Genomic DNA, 18046 nt, shown 5'->3' on the forward strand with positions numbered 1-18046 from the left:
CAAATTAAGTGTCCATATGTTAGGCAATTAGATGTTCCTCTTTACTTTCCCCTAACCCAGTGGTTCTCAACTTTCCTAATAGCCCTTTAATACTGTTCCTGTGGGTCGCAACCCACAGTTTCAGAACCTCTGCCCTAACCCAAGTTTAAATGCCTCATAATGTGCCAAAGAGAAAGAAGCAATCTGACTATATATATTTTTAAAAAGTTCCCGCTCTCATAGAGCCTCCATTCCAATAAGAAAAAAAAAAAGCACATAGTATGGTGTAAGGTGGTGTTGTAAGCAGAGAATAGGCATACGGGAGTAGGGATTCAATTTTAAACAGGGTAGTTAAGAAAAGAAATTCACTTTTGAGCAGAAACATGAAAGGAAGCAAGAGAGTGAGCTATGTCTGGAATACTCTATGTGCCTGGAACATTTGGGAGAAAGATATTCAACGTAGACAAAAGAACAAAGACCTGAAACAGGACCAAGTCTGTTCAGTGCCAAGAACAATAAGGCCAGCATTCTTTCAGAAAAATGAAAAAGGAGAGCAGTCAAAGGTGAGGTCAGAGAAAGAGTAGGGCCTCTGGGCCATAGTAAAAACTTTAAAGGATTTTGAACAAAGGAGCAAGGTCATCTCTCTCACCCCGTAATATATCTTTGAACAATGTAGGAAATGGGGCGCTGACACTCTGTACAGTTGAAAGTCTGTAATAACTTAACTCCTAATAGTCTACTGTTGACCAGAATCCTTCCTAATAACAAAACAGTCGATTAACACTCCAATTGTATGTTATATATGTAATATACTGTATTCTTACGATAAAGAAATCTAGCAAAGAAATTAAGAAAATCATAAGGCAGAGAAAATATATTTACTATATTCATTAAGTGGAAATGGATCATAATAAAGGTCTTCAATCTCATCACCTTCAAATTGAGTAGACTAAAGAAGAGGAAGAATGGGTCCTGCTGACTCAAAGGTGAAAGAAACAGAAGAGGTGGAGAAAGAAAAAGGGAGGCTCAGTGTAACTTTAACGAAATACATTGTAATTTGTGTCTTTTTTCTTTATCTTAAAATGTTTCCATACAGTACCAATCCTTCTTCCACCATTTGCTTCCGCCATTTTGCCCATTATCACGGAAGGATCTGTGTTGTAAGATGAGTCAAAAGCAGTCTTGAACAATCAGAACCCTTCTGCCAGACTATCTAATGTCCACTTGTTTTCTGACACTGCTTCTTATACATCTTCTTCCTCATTGTCTGACACCAGTTTGAAAGCACTCATCTCCATTACATAGTCTGTTAATTCGTCTGGTGCTGTATCTATTAGCTCTTAAATTTCTTCAAGATCCTTATCTTGAAACCCATCACCCCCTACCTTTCTCTCCATATCCACAATCTCTTTCATGATTTCCTTAACAGGCTCTGTGAAGTCATAAACAGCATCTGGACAGTTTTCTCCACCAGGAATTTAATGTTTAAGGTTTAGTGGCTTTCATGGCTTTTCCTATAACAACTACGCATGTTCAATGGTGTAACTGTTCCAGACTTTCATGATTTTCTATCAAGTTTCTCTTCAACAGCATTGACAATCCTTTCCAGAGACTATTATGTGTAGTGAGCCTTAATGGCTTTTATGATCTCCTTATCAAAAGCCTAAATTAGACATGCTGTGTTTGGAGGCAAGTAAATTTCAAGGTCTTTTAGTCTTGAAACTCGTAGAGTTCCGGGTAGCTAGGTTTTGTCCAATATCAAAAGAACTTTAAAAGGCAGTCCCTTACAGGCAAGATTCTTACTTCAGGGACAAACCACTGATGGAACCAATCCAGAAAAAGGGTTCTGGTTATCTAGGCCATCTTGTACAACTAAAGCACTGGCAGCTGGCAAGTACTTTTATACATAAGGGCAGTCCTGGTAATAAGTCCAACTGCACTTGCACAAAAGAATTAAGTTAGCTATCTTCCTAAATTAAATCCTAGTGCTTGGTTCTCCTTCTTTCTAAACAGATGTCCTTTGTAGTTTTCGTTCTTCCAGAATAGGGTACTTTCTTTTCTTTCCTTTTTTTTTTTTTTCCGGATTCTGGCAGGGGTTGGGTTTGAACCCACCACCTCCAGCATATGGAGCCAGGACCTTACTCCTTTGAGCCACAGGCGCCGCCCAAATATTGTACTTTCATATGCATTAAAAACCTGCTGGGCAGCTCAGTACCCATGCTCAGTGGTTAGGGCACTGGCCACATACACCAAGGCAGGCAGGTTTGAACCCAGCCCAGGCCTGCTAAACAATAATGACAACTACAACAAAAAAAAATAGCCAGGCGTTGTGGCGGGCACCAGTAGCCCCAGCTACTTGGGAGGCTGATGCAAGAGAATTGCTTAAGCCCAAGAATATGAAGTTGCAGTGAGGTGTGATGCCTGGCACTCTGCCAAGGGTGACACAGGGAAACTGTGTCTCAAAAAAACAAAAACCTGGTGGGTGCCTGTACTCCTAGCCACTAGGGAAACTGAGGCAAAAGGATGGCTGGAGCCCACAGTTTGAGGTTGCTGTGAAGCATGACACCACGGCACTCTACCCAGGGTGACAAAGTAAGAATCTGTCTCAAAAAAAAAAAAAAACAAAATAAAAGCCATCTCAGGTACATATCCTTTCTCCTCAATGATTTTCTTAATGGCATCCAAAAATTGAATGGCTGATTCTTCATTGGCATAAGCTGCTTCTCCTGTTATCTTCACATTTGAAAGCTAAACCACTTGATAAAATTATCAAGCCATCCTTTCTTGACATTAAACTTTCCAAATTAAGATCTTTCACGTTTGGTTGTAATGACTTCCTTTTTTCTTGAATTATATTAGTGTGTCTATAGGTATGACCTTCCTCTAGCAATCCTGGATCCCCCAAAAAGTTGCATTTTCAAAATGGCATTAAAAGGTATTTTGCAACAAATGCAAAGTTTTTGAGACTGCTGGCACAGCTGCACTGTCAGCTTCACAAATTTCTTTCTTTTTTTTTCTTTTTTGGTAATGGTCCTTAGGCTGGATTCATTTTTCTTAGCAGCTACAGACCTCAATCTATGGTATATCAAGCATTTCAACATTTCTTATAATGTCATGACTTTTCTCTGCTGCTTGGCAGCACTTCCAGCATCACTATTGGCACTTTGTATGCCCCACCCCCATACTGCTTAAGGTCTGTGGCACTGTACTAAACACAATGAAAAATACATCAAAAACATATATTCCCATCAATTAGGTACAATGTAGGGGTGAGTATACGGTACACTTTAGACTTTACCTTACAAATGCAAATAATGTAACCTAATCATATGTACTATCAAATTAACCCAAAATTTAAAAAAGGAAAAATGAACAAAAAATTTAAATGAGAACTGCAAAAGATCAATTTTTACTGTGATAAGCAATTCAATGGAGAACAATTTACAGAGGAGATGAACTACCACGGAGATGAATAGAGTCACATGCATTTTAAAGAAATACAATTCTTGAGTACAAGGCAGTAGCAAATAGAAGGTAGCTACAAAATTATTATACTCGTATAATATGTACTATGTACTGAATTTTATAGTTAACTGAATATTGCATCATCACATTTGTTTACATTTCTCTCAATTGGACCATGTGTTTGTGAGCATAACTTTTGATAAATTATAACTTTCTGTAATAGATACGTGTATAAGCGATGGTAGTAAATGACAAAATAGTCTACACTCTACATATATTTTTTGCATTCATGATATAGTCTCTCTTAATTTTTTCTCTTTGTACGCTATGCGGTTCATCTGAATTTTTTCAAAATGGCCCAAATCTCAAAAAATTTTTCCAATTATTTATTGAAAAAAATCCACACATAAGTGTACTTGGGCAGCTCAAATGTACGTTGTGCAATAGTCAACTATATTGTTATTTATTTTTTTCACCATACAATGGTTTTATATACCATTGGACATATTTTCATCACACTGGTTAACACAGCCTTCCTGGCATTTTCTTAGTTATTGTGTTCAGACATTTATATTCCACATTTAGTAAGTTTCACATATATCCTTGCAAGATGCACTGTACATGTGGTCCCACCAATTACCCTCCCTCCACCCATCCTACACCCTCCCCTCCCCTAACTTTCCCCTTTCCCCATACTCTTTGGTTATAATAGGGTTATAGCTTTCATATGAAAGTTATAAATTAGTTTCATAGTAGGGCTGAGTACATTAGATACTTTTTCTTCCATTCTTGAGATACTTTACTAGGAAGAATAAGATCCAGCTCCATCGATGTAAACATCAAAGAGGTAAAGTCTCCATCTTTCTTTAAGGCTGCATAATATTCCATTGTGTACATTATACCACAATTTATTAATCCATTTGTGGGTCTTTTTCCATGACTTAGCAATTATGAATTAGGCTGCAATAAACATTCTGGTACAAATATCTTTGTTATAATGTGATTTTTGGTCTTCTGGGTATATACCTAGTAGAGAAATTGTAGGATCGTATGGCAGGTCTATTTTTAGAATTCTAAGTGTTCTACAAACATCTTTCCAAAAGGAACGTATTAATTTGCATTCCCAGCAGCAGTGTAGAACTATCCCCTTTTCTCCACATACACACCAACATCTCGGGTCTTGAGATTTTGTGATTTGGGCTAATCTTACTGGAGTTAGATGATATCTTGAAGTAGTTTTGATTTGCATTTCTCTGATGATTAAGGACGATGAGCATTTTCTCATGTGTCTGTAGGTCATGCTCCGGTCTTCTTCAGATAAGTTTCTCTTCAAATCCTTTGTTGACCCTGCAATGGAATCACTTGTTATTTTCTTCCTTATCCATTTGAGTTCTATGTGGATTCTGGTTATTAAACCTTTGTCGGTGACATAACCTGCAAGTATTTTCTCCCATTCTGAGGGCTGTCTGCTTGCTTTACTTACTGTGTTCTTGGCTGTGCAAAAGCTTTTTAATTTGATCAGGTCCCAGTAGTGTATTTTTGATTCTGTTTCAATTGCCCGGGCGGGATCTTCCTCATAAAGTATTCGCCCAGACCAATTTCTTCAAGAGTTTTGCCCGTACTTTCTTCTAGTATATTTATAGTTTCATACCTTAAGTTTAAAAATCCTTAATCCACTGATTGTCGATCTTACTTAATGGTAAAAGATGTTGGTCCAGTTTCAGTCTTCTACAGGTTGCCAGCCAGTTCACCCAGCACCATTTGTTAAATAGAGAATCTTTTCCCCACTGAATGTTTTTAATTGGCTTGTCAAAGATCAAATAACTGTAAGTAGCTGGATTCATCTCTTGGTTCTCTATTCTGTTCCATACATCTACCTCTCTGTTTTTGTGCCAATACCATGCTGTTTTGATCACTATTGATTTATAGTATAGACTGAGGTTTGGTAGCATGATTCCCTCTGCTTTATTTTTATTTCAGAGTAATGTCTTAGCTATTCAAGGTTTTTTCTGATTCCATATAAAATGAAGTATAATTTTTTCTAGATATTTAAAGAATGATAGTGGAGCTTTAATAGGGATTGCATTAAAATTGTATATTGCTTTGGGTAGTATGGACATTTTAACAATGTTGATTCTTCCCAGCCATGAGCATGTATGTTTTTCCATTTGTTAACATTTTCAGCTATTTCTTTTCTTAGAGTTTCATAGTTCCCTTTATAGAGATCTTTCACGTCCTTTGTTAGAAAAACTCACAAATATTTCATCTTCTTTGGCACTACTGTGAACGGAACAGAGTACTGGACTGTTTTTGCAGCCTATTGTTGGTATATACAAAGGCTACCGATTTATGAGTATTTATTTCATGAACTGAGATGCTGGTGTATTCCTTGAGCACTTCTAAGAGTTTTGTAGTAGAATCCCTGGTGTTTTCCAGATAAACAATCATATCATCTGAGAAGAGTGAAAGTTTGATCTCTTCTGACCCTACGTGGATACCCTTGATTGCCTTTACTTCCCTAATTGTGATGGCTAAAACATCCATTACAATGTTAAAGAGCAGTGGAGACAATGGCAACCTTGCTTGGTTCCTCATCTGAGTGGAAATGATTTCAATTTAACTCCATTCAATAGGATACTGGCTGTGGGTTTGCTGTAGATGGGCTCTATCAGTTTAAGAAATGTACCTTCTTTTCTTAAGAAAATGTACCAATTTTGTTAAGTGTTCTGATAAGGGATGCTGGATATTATCAAAAGCTTTTTCTGCATCAATTGAGAGAATCATATGGTCTTTATTTTTTAAATTATGTGCCGAATTTTATTTATAGATTTATGTATATTGAACCAACCATGAGACCCTGGGATAAAACCGACTTGGTCATGATGTATAATTTGTTTGGTATGTTGCTGGATTCTGTTTGTTAGGATCTTGTTGAATATTTTTGCATCAATATTCATTAGTGATATTGGTCTATAATTTTCTTTTCTTGTTGGGTCTTTTCCTGGTTTTGGGATCAAGGTGATGTTTGCTTCATAGAATGTGTTGGGTAGTATTCGTACTTTTTCTATATTGTGGACCAGGTTGAGTAATATAGATACTAGTTCCTCTTTAACGGTTTGGTAGAATATTGATGTGAAGCTATCTGGTCCCAGGCTTTTCTTTTTAGCGAGATTTTGTATGGTTGATGCTATTTCAGAACTTGATATAGGCCTGTTCAAAATTTCCACTTGAATCTGGCTAAGTCTTGGAAGGTGACGTGCTTCCAAGTATTGGTCAATTTACTTCAAATTTTCGTATTTCTGAGAATAAAGTTTCTTGTAATAGTCATTAAGGATTTTTTGAATTTCTGAGGAGTCTGTTTAATTTTGTCTTTGTCATTACTGATTGATGAGATTAGAGATTTTACTCTTTTTTTTCCTGTTTAGGTTAGTCAAAGGTTTATCTTTTTTATTGACCTTTTCAAAAAACCAACTTTTTGACTTATTGATCTGTTGTATAATCCTTTTGCTTTCAATTTCATTTAATTCTGCTCTAATTTTTGTTATTTTTTTTCTTCTACTGGGTTTGGGTTGGATTGCACGTCCTTTTCCAGTTGCTTGAGTTGTTCCATTAAGTTATTCACTTCCTCTCTTTCCGTTCTCTTGAGAAAGGCTTGCAGTGCTATATATTTCCCTCTTAGGACTGCCTTTGCGGTATCCCAGAGGTTCTGATAATTCGTGTCTTCATTGTCATTTTGTTCTAAAAACATGGTACTTTCCTTCTTAATCTGGTCTATGACCCAGCTATCATTCAGCATAAAGTTATTTCACTTCCATGTTTTTGTATGAGTATGCAGATTCCTATTGTTACTGAGTTCAACTTTTATTCCATGGTGGTCTGAGAATATGTAAGGAATAATTTCTATTGCTTTAAATTTACTGAGGTTAGACTTGTGACCTAAGATGTGATCGATTTTGGAGTATGCTCCGTGGGCTGATGAGAAAAATGTATATTCAGTTTTCTTGGGATGAAATGTTCTGTAGATGTCTGCTAAATCCAAATGTTGGATGGTTAGGATTAAATCTAAAATTTCTTGGCTCAGCTTCTTATTGGAGGATCTATCCAAAACTGCCAAAGGAGTGTTGAAATCTCCGACTATTATGGAGCTGGAGGAAATCAAGTAGCTCATGTCTGTTAGAGTTTCTCTTATAAATGGAGGCACATTTTAGTTCGGTGCATAAATATTAATAATTGAAATCTCATATTAAATTTTACCCTTAAATATAAAGTGACCATTCTTTTTTTTTTATTAAATCATAGCTGTGTACATTAATGCGATCATGGGGCACCATACACTGGTTTCATAGACCATTTGACATATTTTCATCACACTGATTAACATAGCCTTCCTAGCATTTTCTTAGTTATTGTGTTAAGACATTTACAGTCTACATTCTTATCCTTCCTTACTTTTGTTAGTTTAAAGCCTATTGTATCTGCAAATAGAAATGCAACACCTGCTTTTTCCTGATTTTCATTTGCCTGAAATATGGACAACAACCCCTTCACCCTGACTCTATATTTATCTTTTAAGGTAAAATGAGATTCTTGTATACAGCAGGTATCTGGCCTGAGTTTTTGTATCCAGTCAGCAAACCTATGACTCTTTAGAGGACAGTTTAAGCCATTCACATTAATGGAGAATATTGATAAGCCTGGTAAAATTTTGGGGATAGAGTTTTTCAAATGCCCAGTGGACATATTTAATCCTTTCGCCACTATGGAAGTTGGAGTTTGAGCAAAAGTTTCTGAATGAGTTTACTTTTGTGGTAGAGGATTGGGCTGGTCATTATGGAGTATATGTCTCATAATATCCTGAAAAGCTGGTTTAGGTATGGGAAATTTTTTCAACATGTGAATGTCATTAAAGTATTTAATTTCTCCATCATAAATGAAACTCTGCTGGATACAGGATCCTTGGTCGAAAGTTATTTTGTTTTAGGAGATTAAAAGTCGATGACCACCCTCTTCTGGCTTGAAAGGTTTCAGCAGAGAGATCTACAATCAATCTAACATTCTTCCCTTTGTAGGTTATGGTTTTCTTACGTCTGGCTGCTTTCAGAATTCTCTCCTTCATATTAACTTTAGTGAAGTTAATTATGATGTGCCTAGGGGATGTCTTATTTGGTTTCAGTCCTGCTGGGTTTCTGAAACTATCTGCTATCTGAATTTCAGAATCTATTGTCATGTCTGAAAAATTCTCTTTCATAATTTCATGGAGAAGAGCCTCTGTGCCTTTCAAAGCTACTTAATTGCTTTCAGGGATTCCTAGGAGGAGAATATTAGCCTTCTTCATATTATCCCAGAGCTCTCTGATAGAATGATCCATTTTTGCTCTCCATTTCTCTTCCTCTTTGAGAGTTTGGGAGCGTTCAAAAGCTTTGTCTTCAATGTCAGAAATCCATTCATTTGCTTGCTCCACTCTGTTACTGAGGGATTCTACTGTAATTTTCAGATCTTTGAGGGCTACAAATTCTTTCCTCAATGTGTCAAAATCTTTGGGAATTCTGTCTTTAAATCCGTTGAATTCTTTTTTTTTTTTTTTTTACAGACAGAGTCTCACTGTACAGTCACACGACTCACAGCAACCTCCAACTCCTGGGCTTACGCAATTGTCTTGTCTCAGCCTCCCCAGCAGCTGGAACTACAGGCGCCCGCCACAATGCCCGGCTATTATTTTATTGCAGCTTGGCTGGTGTCGGGTTTGAAACCACTACCCTAGGTATATTGGGCCGGCGCCCTACTCACTGAGCCACAGGCGCCGCCCTAAATTCCTTGAATTCTTGAGACAACATTGAAATTGCTCCTCGAATTTCTCATTCAAACTTTTCCTCCATTCTATTAATCTTGTTTGCAATTCAAATCCTGAATTCGATTTCTGACATCTCGGCCATCCGTTTATGAATGGGATCTTCAGTTACATCTGCCATATCTTTCCTTGTGGATGTTGATCTACACTGGTTATTCATGTTACCAGAGTTTTTCCGCTGAATCCACCCCATGATTATTTTACACTTTTTGACTAGATGAATGGATAAAGAAAAGTTGGTTTAGGGGCTCCAGTAGTAGTGAGTAAGCAGCCCTTTGCCCTAAAGCTGGGACTGGTGTCTATGTTTTCCCCTGGAGCTTTGCCAAGAACCCGTACAATGCTACAGCCAGAGAAACTGGGGACCTGCTTGGTGTGGTGGGGCTAAGTGGCTCTGTCTTGTTTTCAGCTGGTCTCTGTCCGACCCTAGTGAAATAGTTACTCTGGGTTGAAGTCTTAGCTGTGGGGAAATACCAGAAATTAAGTCACTCCCTCCCCGCCCCAGGCAACAATTGGAAAAGGAAAATCAAACCTCCCTGCAACCACACACCCAGGGTACCACTTGGACAGTCCTTGGGCGGTTGGCCCAGTTCAAGAGGTCCAAATCAACTGTCTCAGTCAGCACCTGTCTCAGGTGGGAGAGTTTAAAAGGTCTCTAGCAACTAGATCACAGGGGTCTTCTGACAACTGAAAAATTATTTGCTCGGGCACTCCATGAAGTCAGGAGGACCCACCCAGTCTGGGAAGGTTGATGCCTCCTTCCCCACCTTGCACCTCTGCCACACCCAGTCAATGATAACACCTCAGGGCTGTGACCCAGTTGCCTCCAATGAGCAGATACTCCAGCAGTTTGCACCTGCCTGAATCACAGGGAGATCTAGGTCTCCTCAAGCCAGGTCACTGCTCTCTGCCACTATCCAGCAAGGGGAGGTGAGGCCTGACAACCTCGGGTGCTTAATGGAGGCTGGGGCTGTTCACTCAGTTTCAGCCCTGACCCTGATTTATGTTACTGACAGAAGAAAACAACTTTGCAAAATTTGTTTCTGTCCCAGCCATATTCCCCATGCAGAAGAGATGCTGTTAGAGTTGACAGAACCTGCCCCTCTGGCCCTGTTTTGGCCACTGCCCAGTCTTGGCTGCCATTTGTATTCCAGTAGCACATGGTTAGCTGTCAGTTCCAGCCTCTGCCTGCCCTCCTTTGTCTAGGCTGATGATCCCCTGAGGGCCAGGTACATCCCAGACTCAGTAAAGCAGACCCCTGGGTCAGCCCCACCCTGGGAATCTGCCGGCTCTGCACATGCGTATTCTAGTCCCCATGCTCTGCCCAGGCTGGTACCACCTCAGGGAAACCCTTTACTCATGGCGCCTACATTTCCATCCCAGATGTGTTCCGCCAGTGGCTGCCACAGGAGAAAATGCCCAGCCTCCTCTGGTTGCCCAGAGAGATAGGGGGTGTGACTGGAATATCCAGGGGTGAGCCCTATTGTTGCTGAAGTGGTTGCTGCTATGTGCCTCAGGGCACCATCACTCCTGTATGGTTCCCTCTCAGCTGACCAGCCTCTCCTTACTCCCATGCCACAGAATCAGCACTGACCAGCAGCAGTCCATGCCCTGTCCACACCTCTTGAGAAAATACCCAAGAATCTGGACTCCTGGCAGACAGGCTTCCAGAATTCAGAGTGAGAGTGGAAGGGAATGCTGGAGTTCATAATTGCAAGTAGAGAATATGTACCATTTTGTACAGTTTTGTGCCTGGCAGAAGAGCGCCATGGCACCCTAGTAGGGGAAGTAGGTCCAGTTTTTAGAGGGTCTCTCCCATGGGATATAATGAGAAGACTTTTGGACTCTGCTCACTTGTTTGTATGGAGTACTCCGAGCCATTCTCATGAGGGAGGGGACTCCCGTCTGCTTGGCGATGAATTTCGTAACTTTTGTTTGTATCCTTGGGGTCGCAGCTTGCCTTAGCAGGGTTGATGTGCATTCTTCAACCTTCTCTCTTGGCGCAGCTCTAATCCACCAGGTTACATGCTAAGTTTTTGTCCTTTTAACTCTCCTTATGGACGGTAGCCTCTGTGGAAATCTGGCTTCAGTCAGCCATCTTGCCTCCACCCCCCTCAATAGTCAACTATAGAGGCATTTTCAACTTGCAGCCTTTTCTACAGATATGCTAGATACAAAAAATAGAGAATAGGTTCCAACCATGCTACAGTGCTAACAAAACACAGTTAATATCTACAATATTATAAATTAGTAAGACTCTAATAGATAACAAATTTTAGAAATGTATAAAAGAAATTAAATTAGTAAATAAACATGAAAACAAGTTCAATCTATTACTAAAAAGAAATACAAAAGAAAACAAAGTACCATTTATCATCCATTGCTAGGGAAGTTGGTGGTTCAGGTCTATAATCCCATATCTGAAAACTCTGGTTTCAAAACACTTTCAGAAGATCTGGAATAGAGAGATGATATGGCACAAATACCTTAAATTAAGTAATATTCTTAGTTGATTCTAAGGTGACACCCTGTATTCAACCACATCGCTATTTAAAATTTCTTTAGAGAACCTGAAGAATGTATACTGTAAGTGGACTACATCAAGAACAAAAGGCCCCACATTAGTTTAGGTCAAGCCTGGCTACCAAATTAGTTATAAAAACTTTTTTTTGAAGGATTTGAGGATTTCAGAAGTATATATAAGGAACTGTTAGATATATAATTCTTTTTTTTTTTAATTTTGAAGTTTCTAATGCACAAAATGAACAACCCAGAAAAAGAACAGGTATTGACTTACTAATGATAAAGCATTATATAAAGGAGAGCCTTCCCTTTATAGTATAAATAGGCAAGAAAGGAGGGTGAACACCTCAGGATTCAAGGCCAACCCTGATATACAATTCTTTTTGCAAACAATTATGCTAACACAAATCAAAAAACATAAAAATGGCCAGTTGCAAAGTGGGGTAAAATATCAGAATTACCTAAGAAAACTTTTTACAAATCACAAAACCCTTCCCAAGAAGATATTCCATTTTCTTAGTACCTTTTGTAACAGGCCACTATAATAGATTTGCAATATGTAATTAGTATAAAAGTTTTTTATCACAATGCATACAAAACAATATGAAAATACTTGGCGTTTATAATATTTTGGTTCCATGAATAAGAAATTCTAAAAATGAAACAGACAAAAAGAATATCAATGTTACATTATTTATTTATTTTTCATCATTACTTTAAATACCATTTCTGCAATAATTTCAATCTCCTTAGAAAATTCATTCATTTTAATTTAAAGCAGATGGAGAGATAATAAAAAATTCTGATCAGATATGTATGTCTGATCACTCAGGCTACAGGGTAAGAGGGATTAAAAAGGGCAAATAATGGCACTTAAAGGATACTACTAATAAAGTCTAGATAAGATGTGATCAACTTGTAACTGACACCAAGAAAATTTTAAATCATCCTAAATAATTCCCAAGTTTCACACTGACAAAGTGAAACTCACATGGTAATAGGCATACAATGGGGAACATTAGGAGAGAAAAGTTTGCTTTGTATGCCTATTACCATGTGAGCTTCACTTGTATGTCTATTACCTTGTATAAGTGTAAATATATACCTATACTTGTATACATACTTCCATTGTATGCCTATTACCATGTGAGCTTTGCTTTTCATATTGAGATGAGGAAAGGCAATCCACATAGCCATTAGAAAATGGTACCCAGAATTTATAGTACCAGGTAATATGCAGTGATACAGGCGAGCAAGACCTTAGCTTCACAGAGGTCAGACAAGCAGGTGGTTATCACAGCAATCAGGAAAAACACAACAGAGAAACATGGCAAAAGGCAACGTGTCTAATTTTGTGGCTTTTGATGTAAGGCCTATTGCATGTAACAGGGAGCTCTAGCTAAAAGGCTAGAGTTCAGAAGTTTAAAAATACCACATTATAACACAGAAAACCAGGACAAAGCAGAACAGATACAGATTCTAGACTTAAACCTACTTTTATTGTTATTTATTGTTTCAGACAATAAGGACTTCTACTTTTCACAATTCTCTGACCAGGAACTCACTAAAGGTTAGGCAGCACTTCTGCTGCACTATGTATCACATGGCATCATCTGGGATCTTTCACTGGTTAACTTTTAGTTGATAGCTAGGCTGGGCTGAAAAATTAAAAAAAATTATCAATCATATGTCTCTCACTTACGTCCTCCTTCACATGGCCTCTCTTTCTCCATTGGGAGAGCTTGGGCTTCTTTGCAGCATGGTGGTCCTCAAGGTAGTCATATTGTTATATAATAGCTTGCTTCCTATAGCCGAGCCACCTTAAAGGCTGCCATAACTTTGTTCTTGACTGAAACTGTCTCAAGGTATGCAGGAAGGGATATTCCTTTGAAGACCCTCCAGATAGATTAGAAAACTAATCTAGTGGGAGGCAGGCCCTGAAAACAGAATATGCTGCGGTCACAAATTTCCTGGAAGATACCTGAGGAGTGGTAAATCAAGATAAGGTTAATGTACAGCTAAGTTAAAGATTACATCTGTTTTTTACAGATGAGTACTTTGTTCTTTGAAGTAAAAAGAGATAAATAAGGCTCATGACTTTTTGTATTGTAATTTTAAGAATTATATGGACCGGGCGGCGCCTGTGGCTCAGTCGGTAAGGCGCCAGTCCCATATACCAAGGGTGGCGGGTTCAAACCTGGCCCCGGCCAAACTGCAACCAAAAAATAGCCGGGCGTTGTGGCAGGCGCCTGTAGTCCCAGCTGCTCAGGAGGCTGAGGCAAGAGAATCGCTTAAGCCCAAGAGTTGGAGGTTGCTATGAGCTGTGTGAGGCCACGGCACTCTACAGAGGGCCATAAAGTGAGACTCGTGTCTCTACAAAAAAAAAAAAAAAAAAGAATTATCTGGACCAATTGATACCAGTTGATGTAAAGTTAGATTATGAATGTGTAGGTAATTATGTGTGTGTGTGTAGGATACTTTATTGTTAGGGTATATAACTGAGTAAGAAATAAACTGGGGTCACTGCAAGCCTGAGCGAGCTACAGCTCCCTTCTCTTCAAAAACATTCTGACTCCTAGTCTCATGCCTGCCACTCCGACCTGATCAATTCATGAAACAATCTGGCATAGTCAGCACGAAGGTCTTCACCTTTGGGAAAGCTACTTAAGGTAAGACTAGGCACGGTCAGAACCGGGTGGGACTGCTCTGTACAGTGAGTACACGAGACACCCGTGAATAAGAGAAGGGTCATGGGAAATACCTCATCATTAGAGGAGCAGTATGTCTCACTCTTGTAAAGTTTATTATAGAGCACAGTTTCCTCCATGAAAACTAAGACTTTACAGCACCTATTTCGGGTGGTTGCTAAGCACTGTTATTGGTTTACTCCAGATAGAAAAAACAGTTGAATTTGAAGGTCTGGAAGAGTGTAGGGAAAGCACTATGCTCACCAAAGAGGGGACTGTATCGACTCTGAGGTTTGGACGGCTTATAATCTAGTCACTGTGGCTCTACAGCCCTTGCAGTCAAATTCAGACACAGAGCAAAAACCTGAACCCTCGCGCTTCTGTAGACTCAGCTCCAGCTCCCACGGAGACAATTACACATGATGAAATCCCTCTTCCCAGTAGTACTAGTGATTCCTCTGAAACTAAAAGAGACTCTGAAGCCTGTGGGTGGGTTCATAAATTATCTGAGATTCAACATCTTGTTGCTATCAACTTACGAATTCTCAGCAGTTGGCCGGCCACCTTTAAGACAGGGAAAGGTTGGCGCTTCCAGTTTTGTCCACCCAATCCACTGCTGCTGCTGATGTGCCTAATGCACCCACTCCCTCTGCTCCGCCACTTCCTCCTGGCCTTACAGCAGAGTTCTTTAACTCCCCTGATACTCATTTGAGAACAGTGGTCAAATTTCCTATTGGATCTGAAATGTGTATTTTGCATGAAGAAAATCACACATGCTCAGCTTGTTTTAAATCCACCATCTTTGCTTACACCTTCTACTTCTGCTTTTCCTATTTTAAGGGCACCTAACAATGATAGTGATATAGAAGTTTCTCATTTTCAGGTCCACATGAAATTTTTAAAACACCTAAAAGATGCTGTTAATGCTTATGGGTCTAATGCCGCGTATGTACAAGGCATTTAAAAAACTTATTGTACAGATAATTTATTGATTCCTTCTGATTGGGACACTCTGGCACAAACCGCTCTGTTGCTAGGTCAGTATTTGCAGTTTAAATCCAGGTGGAGAGAAGGCCATAAACAGGCTCACCATAATCGGGCTTTGAATCCACCCTCTTTTGATTTTGACCAATTGACTGGGGAAGGAAGGCATTCAGATTTCCAAACACAGTGTAATTACACTAATGACTTTGTTAGCACAAATAAGAGACATTTGTACCACGGCATGGCAAAGCTTAAATGAAAAAGATGAAATATGCCAGTTTTTTACCAAAATTCTTCAAGGCCCCAATGAACCATATGCTGAATTTTTAGCAAGTCTGCAATCTACTGTACAACCATCTATTAATGGCCTTGAAGCTCAGAACGTGCTCTTGCTTTCATTAGATTTATTAGCATATAGTTAGCAAGTATAAAAATGCAAGGAAAATGTTACTTTAGATCATTACATTAGAGCATGTAGAGATGTTGGTTTAGGAACTTTTTAAACAAACCTATTGGCTGCAGCTCTTAAAGACCCAGCTACTTCTGTTAAATGTTGTAATTGTGGTAAGTCTGGCCATGTCCATAAGGATTGTAGAAAACAAAAGAGCAATACCTTCTGGCCCTTCAGGCTTATGCCATAGGTGCAAGAAAGGAAACCACTAGACCAATGAATGTAAATCAATCAAAGATAAGGATGGAAATGTTCTCCCTCCTTACAGAACCAGGGTAACTCCATCATGGGCCCATTGTCCTGGGGTCCTCAGACAAACAATACGAGATCTCTTGCACAACAGCTTCCAGTGAGGAACAGCCAAGCCTATGCTCTTATTCAAAACATTTGAGACGTTCAGTGAAAGATTTATTCCATGCTATGCACAATAGTGTGGCATTGGATTTACCAATTAATGAAACAGTAACTATTACACCACATTCTCTACCTACAAAGCTATATACAGGTGTCTATATATAGACACCTGGACACAGTAGGATTGCTGTTAGGCCATAGCAGTCTAACACTACAAGGATTACAAATTCATGTTGCAGTAATTGATGCATAAAATTCAAATTATGGCTTCTGCCACTAAAAATATCACATTAGAGACTGGACAATGTGCTGCTCAATTGTTAATCCTTCCACATAAAAAGGGCAAAGCAGTTCCTATAAAAAGAAAAGGTGGATTTGGCAGCATGGAAAAACAAGTTTTTTGACATGCTGTGATAAATGACAATCAACCCCAACGTGTTATAACCTTTTCTGATGGCACTGTTCTTAAAGAACTGGTAGACACTGGAGCTGATGTCTCTTACCACTGCTTCTCATATGTGGCCAAAGGAATGGCCTCAACAAAAAATCAAAGCAACTTTTACAGGATTGGGAACTATGACAGATACTGAGCAGAGCTCTCATGTTTTAAATTGTTTTGGGCCTGAAAAACAACTGGCTCACTTTCAGCCGCATTGCTTTAACTTTATGGGGAAGGGATTTATTACAACAATGGGGTGCTATGTTATCAATTCCAACTATTTCTCCAGCAGCAAAACAGACAATGTTTAATATGAGTTTTGATGTAACTATAAACAACTCTCCTCTTAAAGCTGAGGTGACCAGACAGACAGGTGACCATTCAGGTTTAGGGTTTCCTATTTTTTCAGAGGATTTTCCATAGGGACCACCGCACAGCGCTTTGCCCTACCTTTATATTGGAAATCGGACATACTGGGATGGGTTGAGCACTGGCCCCTCCCTGTGGAAAAATTGGAAGTGCTTCACCTTCTTATTAAAAAACAATGAGAACAAAATCACATAGAAACTTTCAATAGTCCCTGGAATTCACCAGTGTTTATAATCAAAAAGTCCAGTAAATGGCATATGTTGACAGATTTAAGAAAAGTTAATGCTATTATTCAACCTATGGGAACCTTACAACCAGGAATTCCTAATTCATCCTTAATTCCAAAAGACTACCCGATTATAATAGTTGACTTAAAAGATTGTTTTTTCAATACACCATTATACCCTAAAGATGCAGAACATTTTGCATTTACAGTACCATCATTTAATAATAATCAACCTGCCCATCGTTATCAATGGAAAGTTTTGCCTCAAAGAATGCTAAACATCCATACTTTGTGTCAATTATTTGTACAACAACTTCTGGAATTAGTCCAAAAAGAATTTCCAGAAAGAATTTGCTTACATTATATTGATGATATTTCATTCTCCCACTCTTCCTATACTGAACTACAAAAAAAGTATAATAAGGGGTGGCAACTGTGGCTCAAAGGGGTAGGGCGCTGGCCACATATACCGGCGGTGATGGGTTCAAACCCAGCCCTGGCCAGAAACTGCAAAAAAAAAAAAAAAAAAAAAAAAAATGTATAATAAGGCTTGTCAACACCTGGTCAATTTTGGCCTTCATATTGCCCCAGAGAAAGTGCAAATTCAAGAACCTTGGAATTATTTAGGATATAAGTTATCAGCTCAGCATATGTAATTCCACAAAAAAATCCAAGTTAAGAAGAGACTCGTTAAAAAGATTAAATGATTTTCAGAAATTACTAG

The 18046-nt window shown here is 38.8% G+C and overlaps 1 protein-coding gene across 6 annotated transcripts in view; it reads right to left on the reverse strand.

Annotated features, from left to right (window-relative positions):
- Nucleotides 1–18046, reverse strand: part of PTPN4 (protein tyrosine phosphatase non-receptor type 4) — a 271666-nt gene that overhangs the window by 226201 nt on the left and 27419 nt on the right. For 5 of the 6 annotated variants that reach the window (XM_053597537.1, XM_053597536.1, XM_053597538.1 and 2 more), the window contains exon 2: nt 11657–11744. In XM_053597537.1, the coding sequence (XP_053453512.1) occupies nt 11657–11666 (10 nt within the window). In that variant the 5' untranslated portion in view covers nt 11667–11744. Of the gene's footprint in view, nt 1–11656; nt 11745–13514; nt 13617–18046 lie in introns of those variants that run through there. The other variant, XM_053597535.1, reaches the window with a different exon arrangement.

The sequence above is a fragment of the Nycticebus coucang genome, chromosome 7, assembly GCF_027406575.1.
Source record: "Nycticebus coucang isolate mNycCou1 chromosome 7, mNycCou1.pri, whole genome shotgun sequence".
Lineage (NCBI taxonomy): Eukaryota > Metazoa > Chordata > Mammalia > Primates > Lorisidae > Nycticebus > Nycticebus coucang.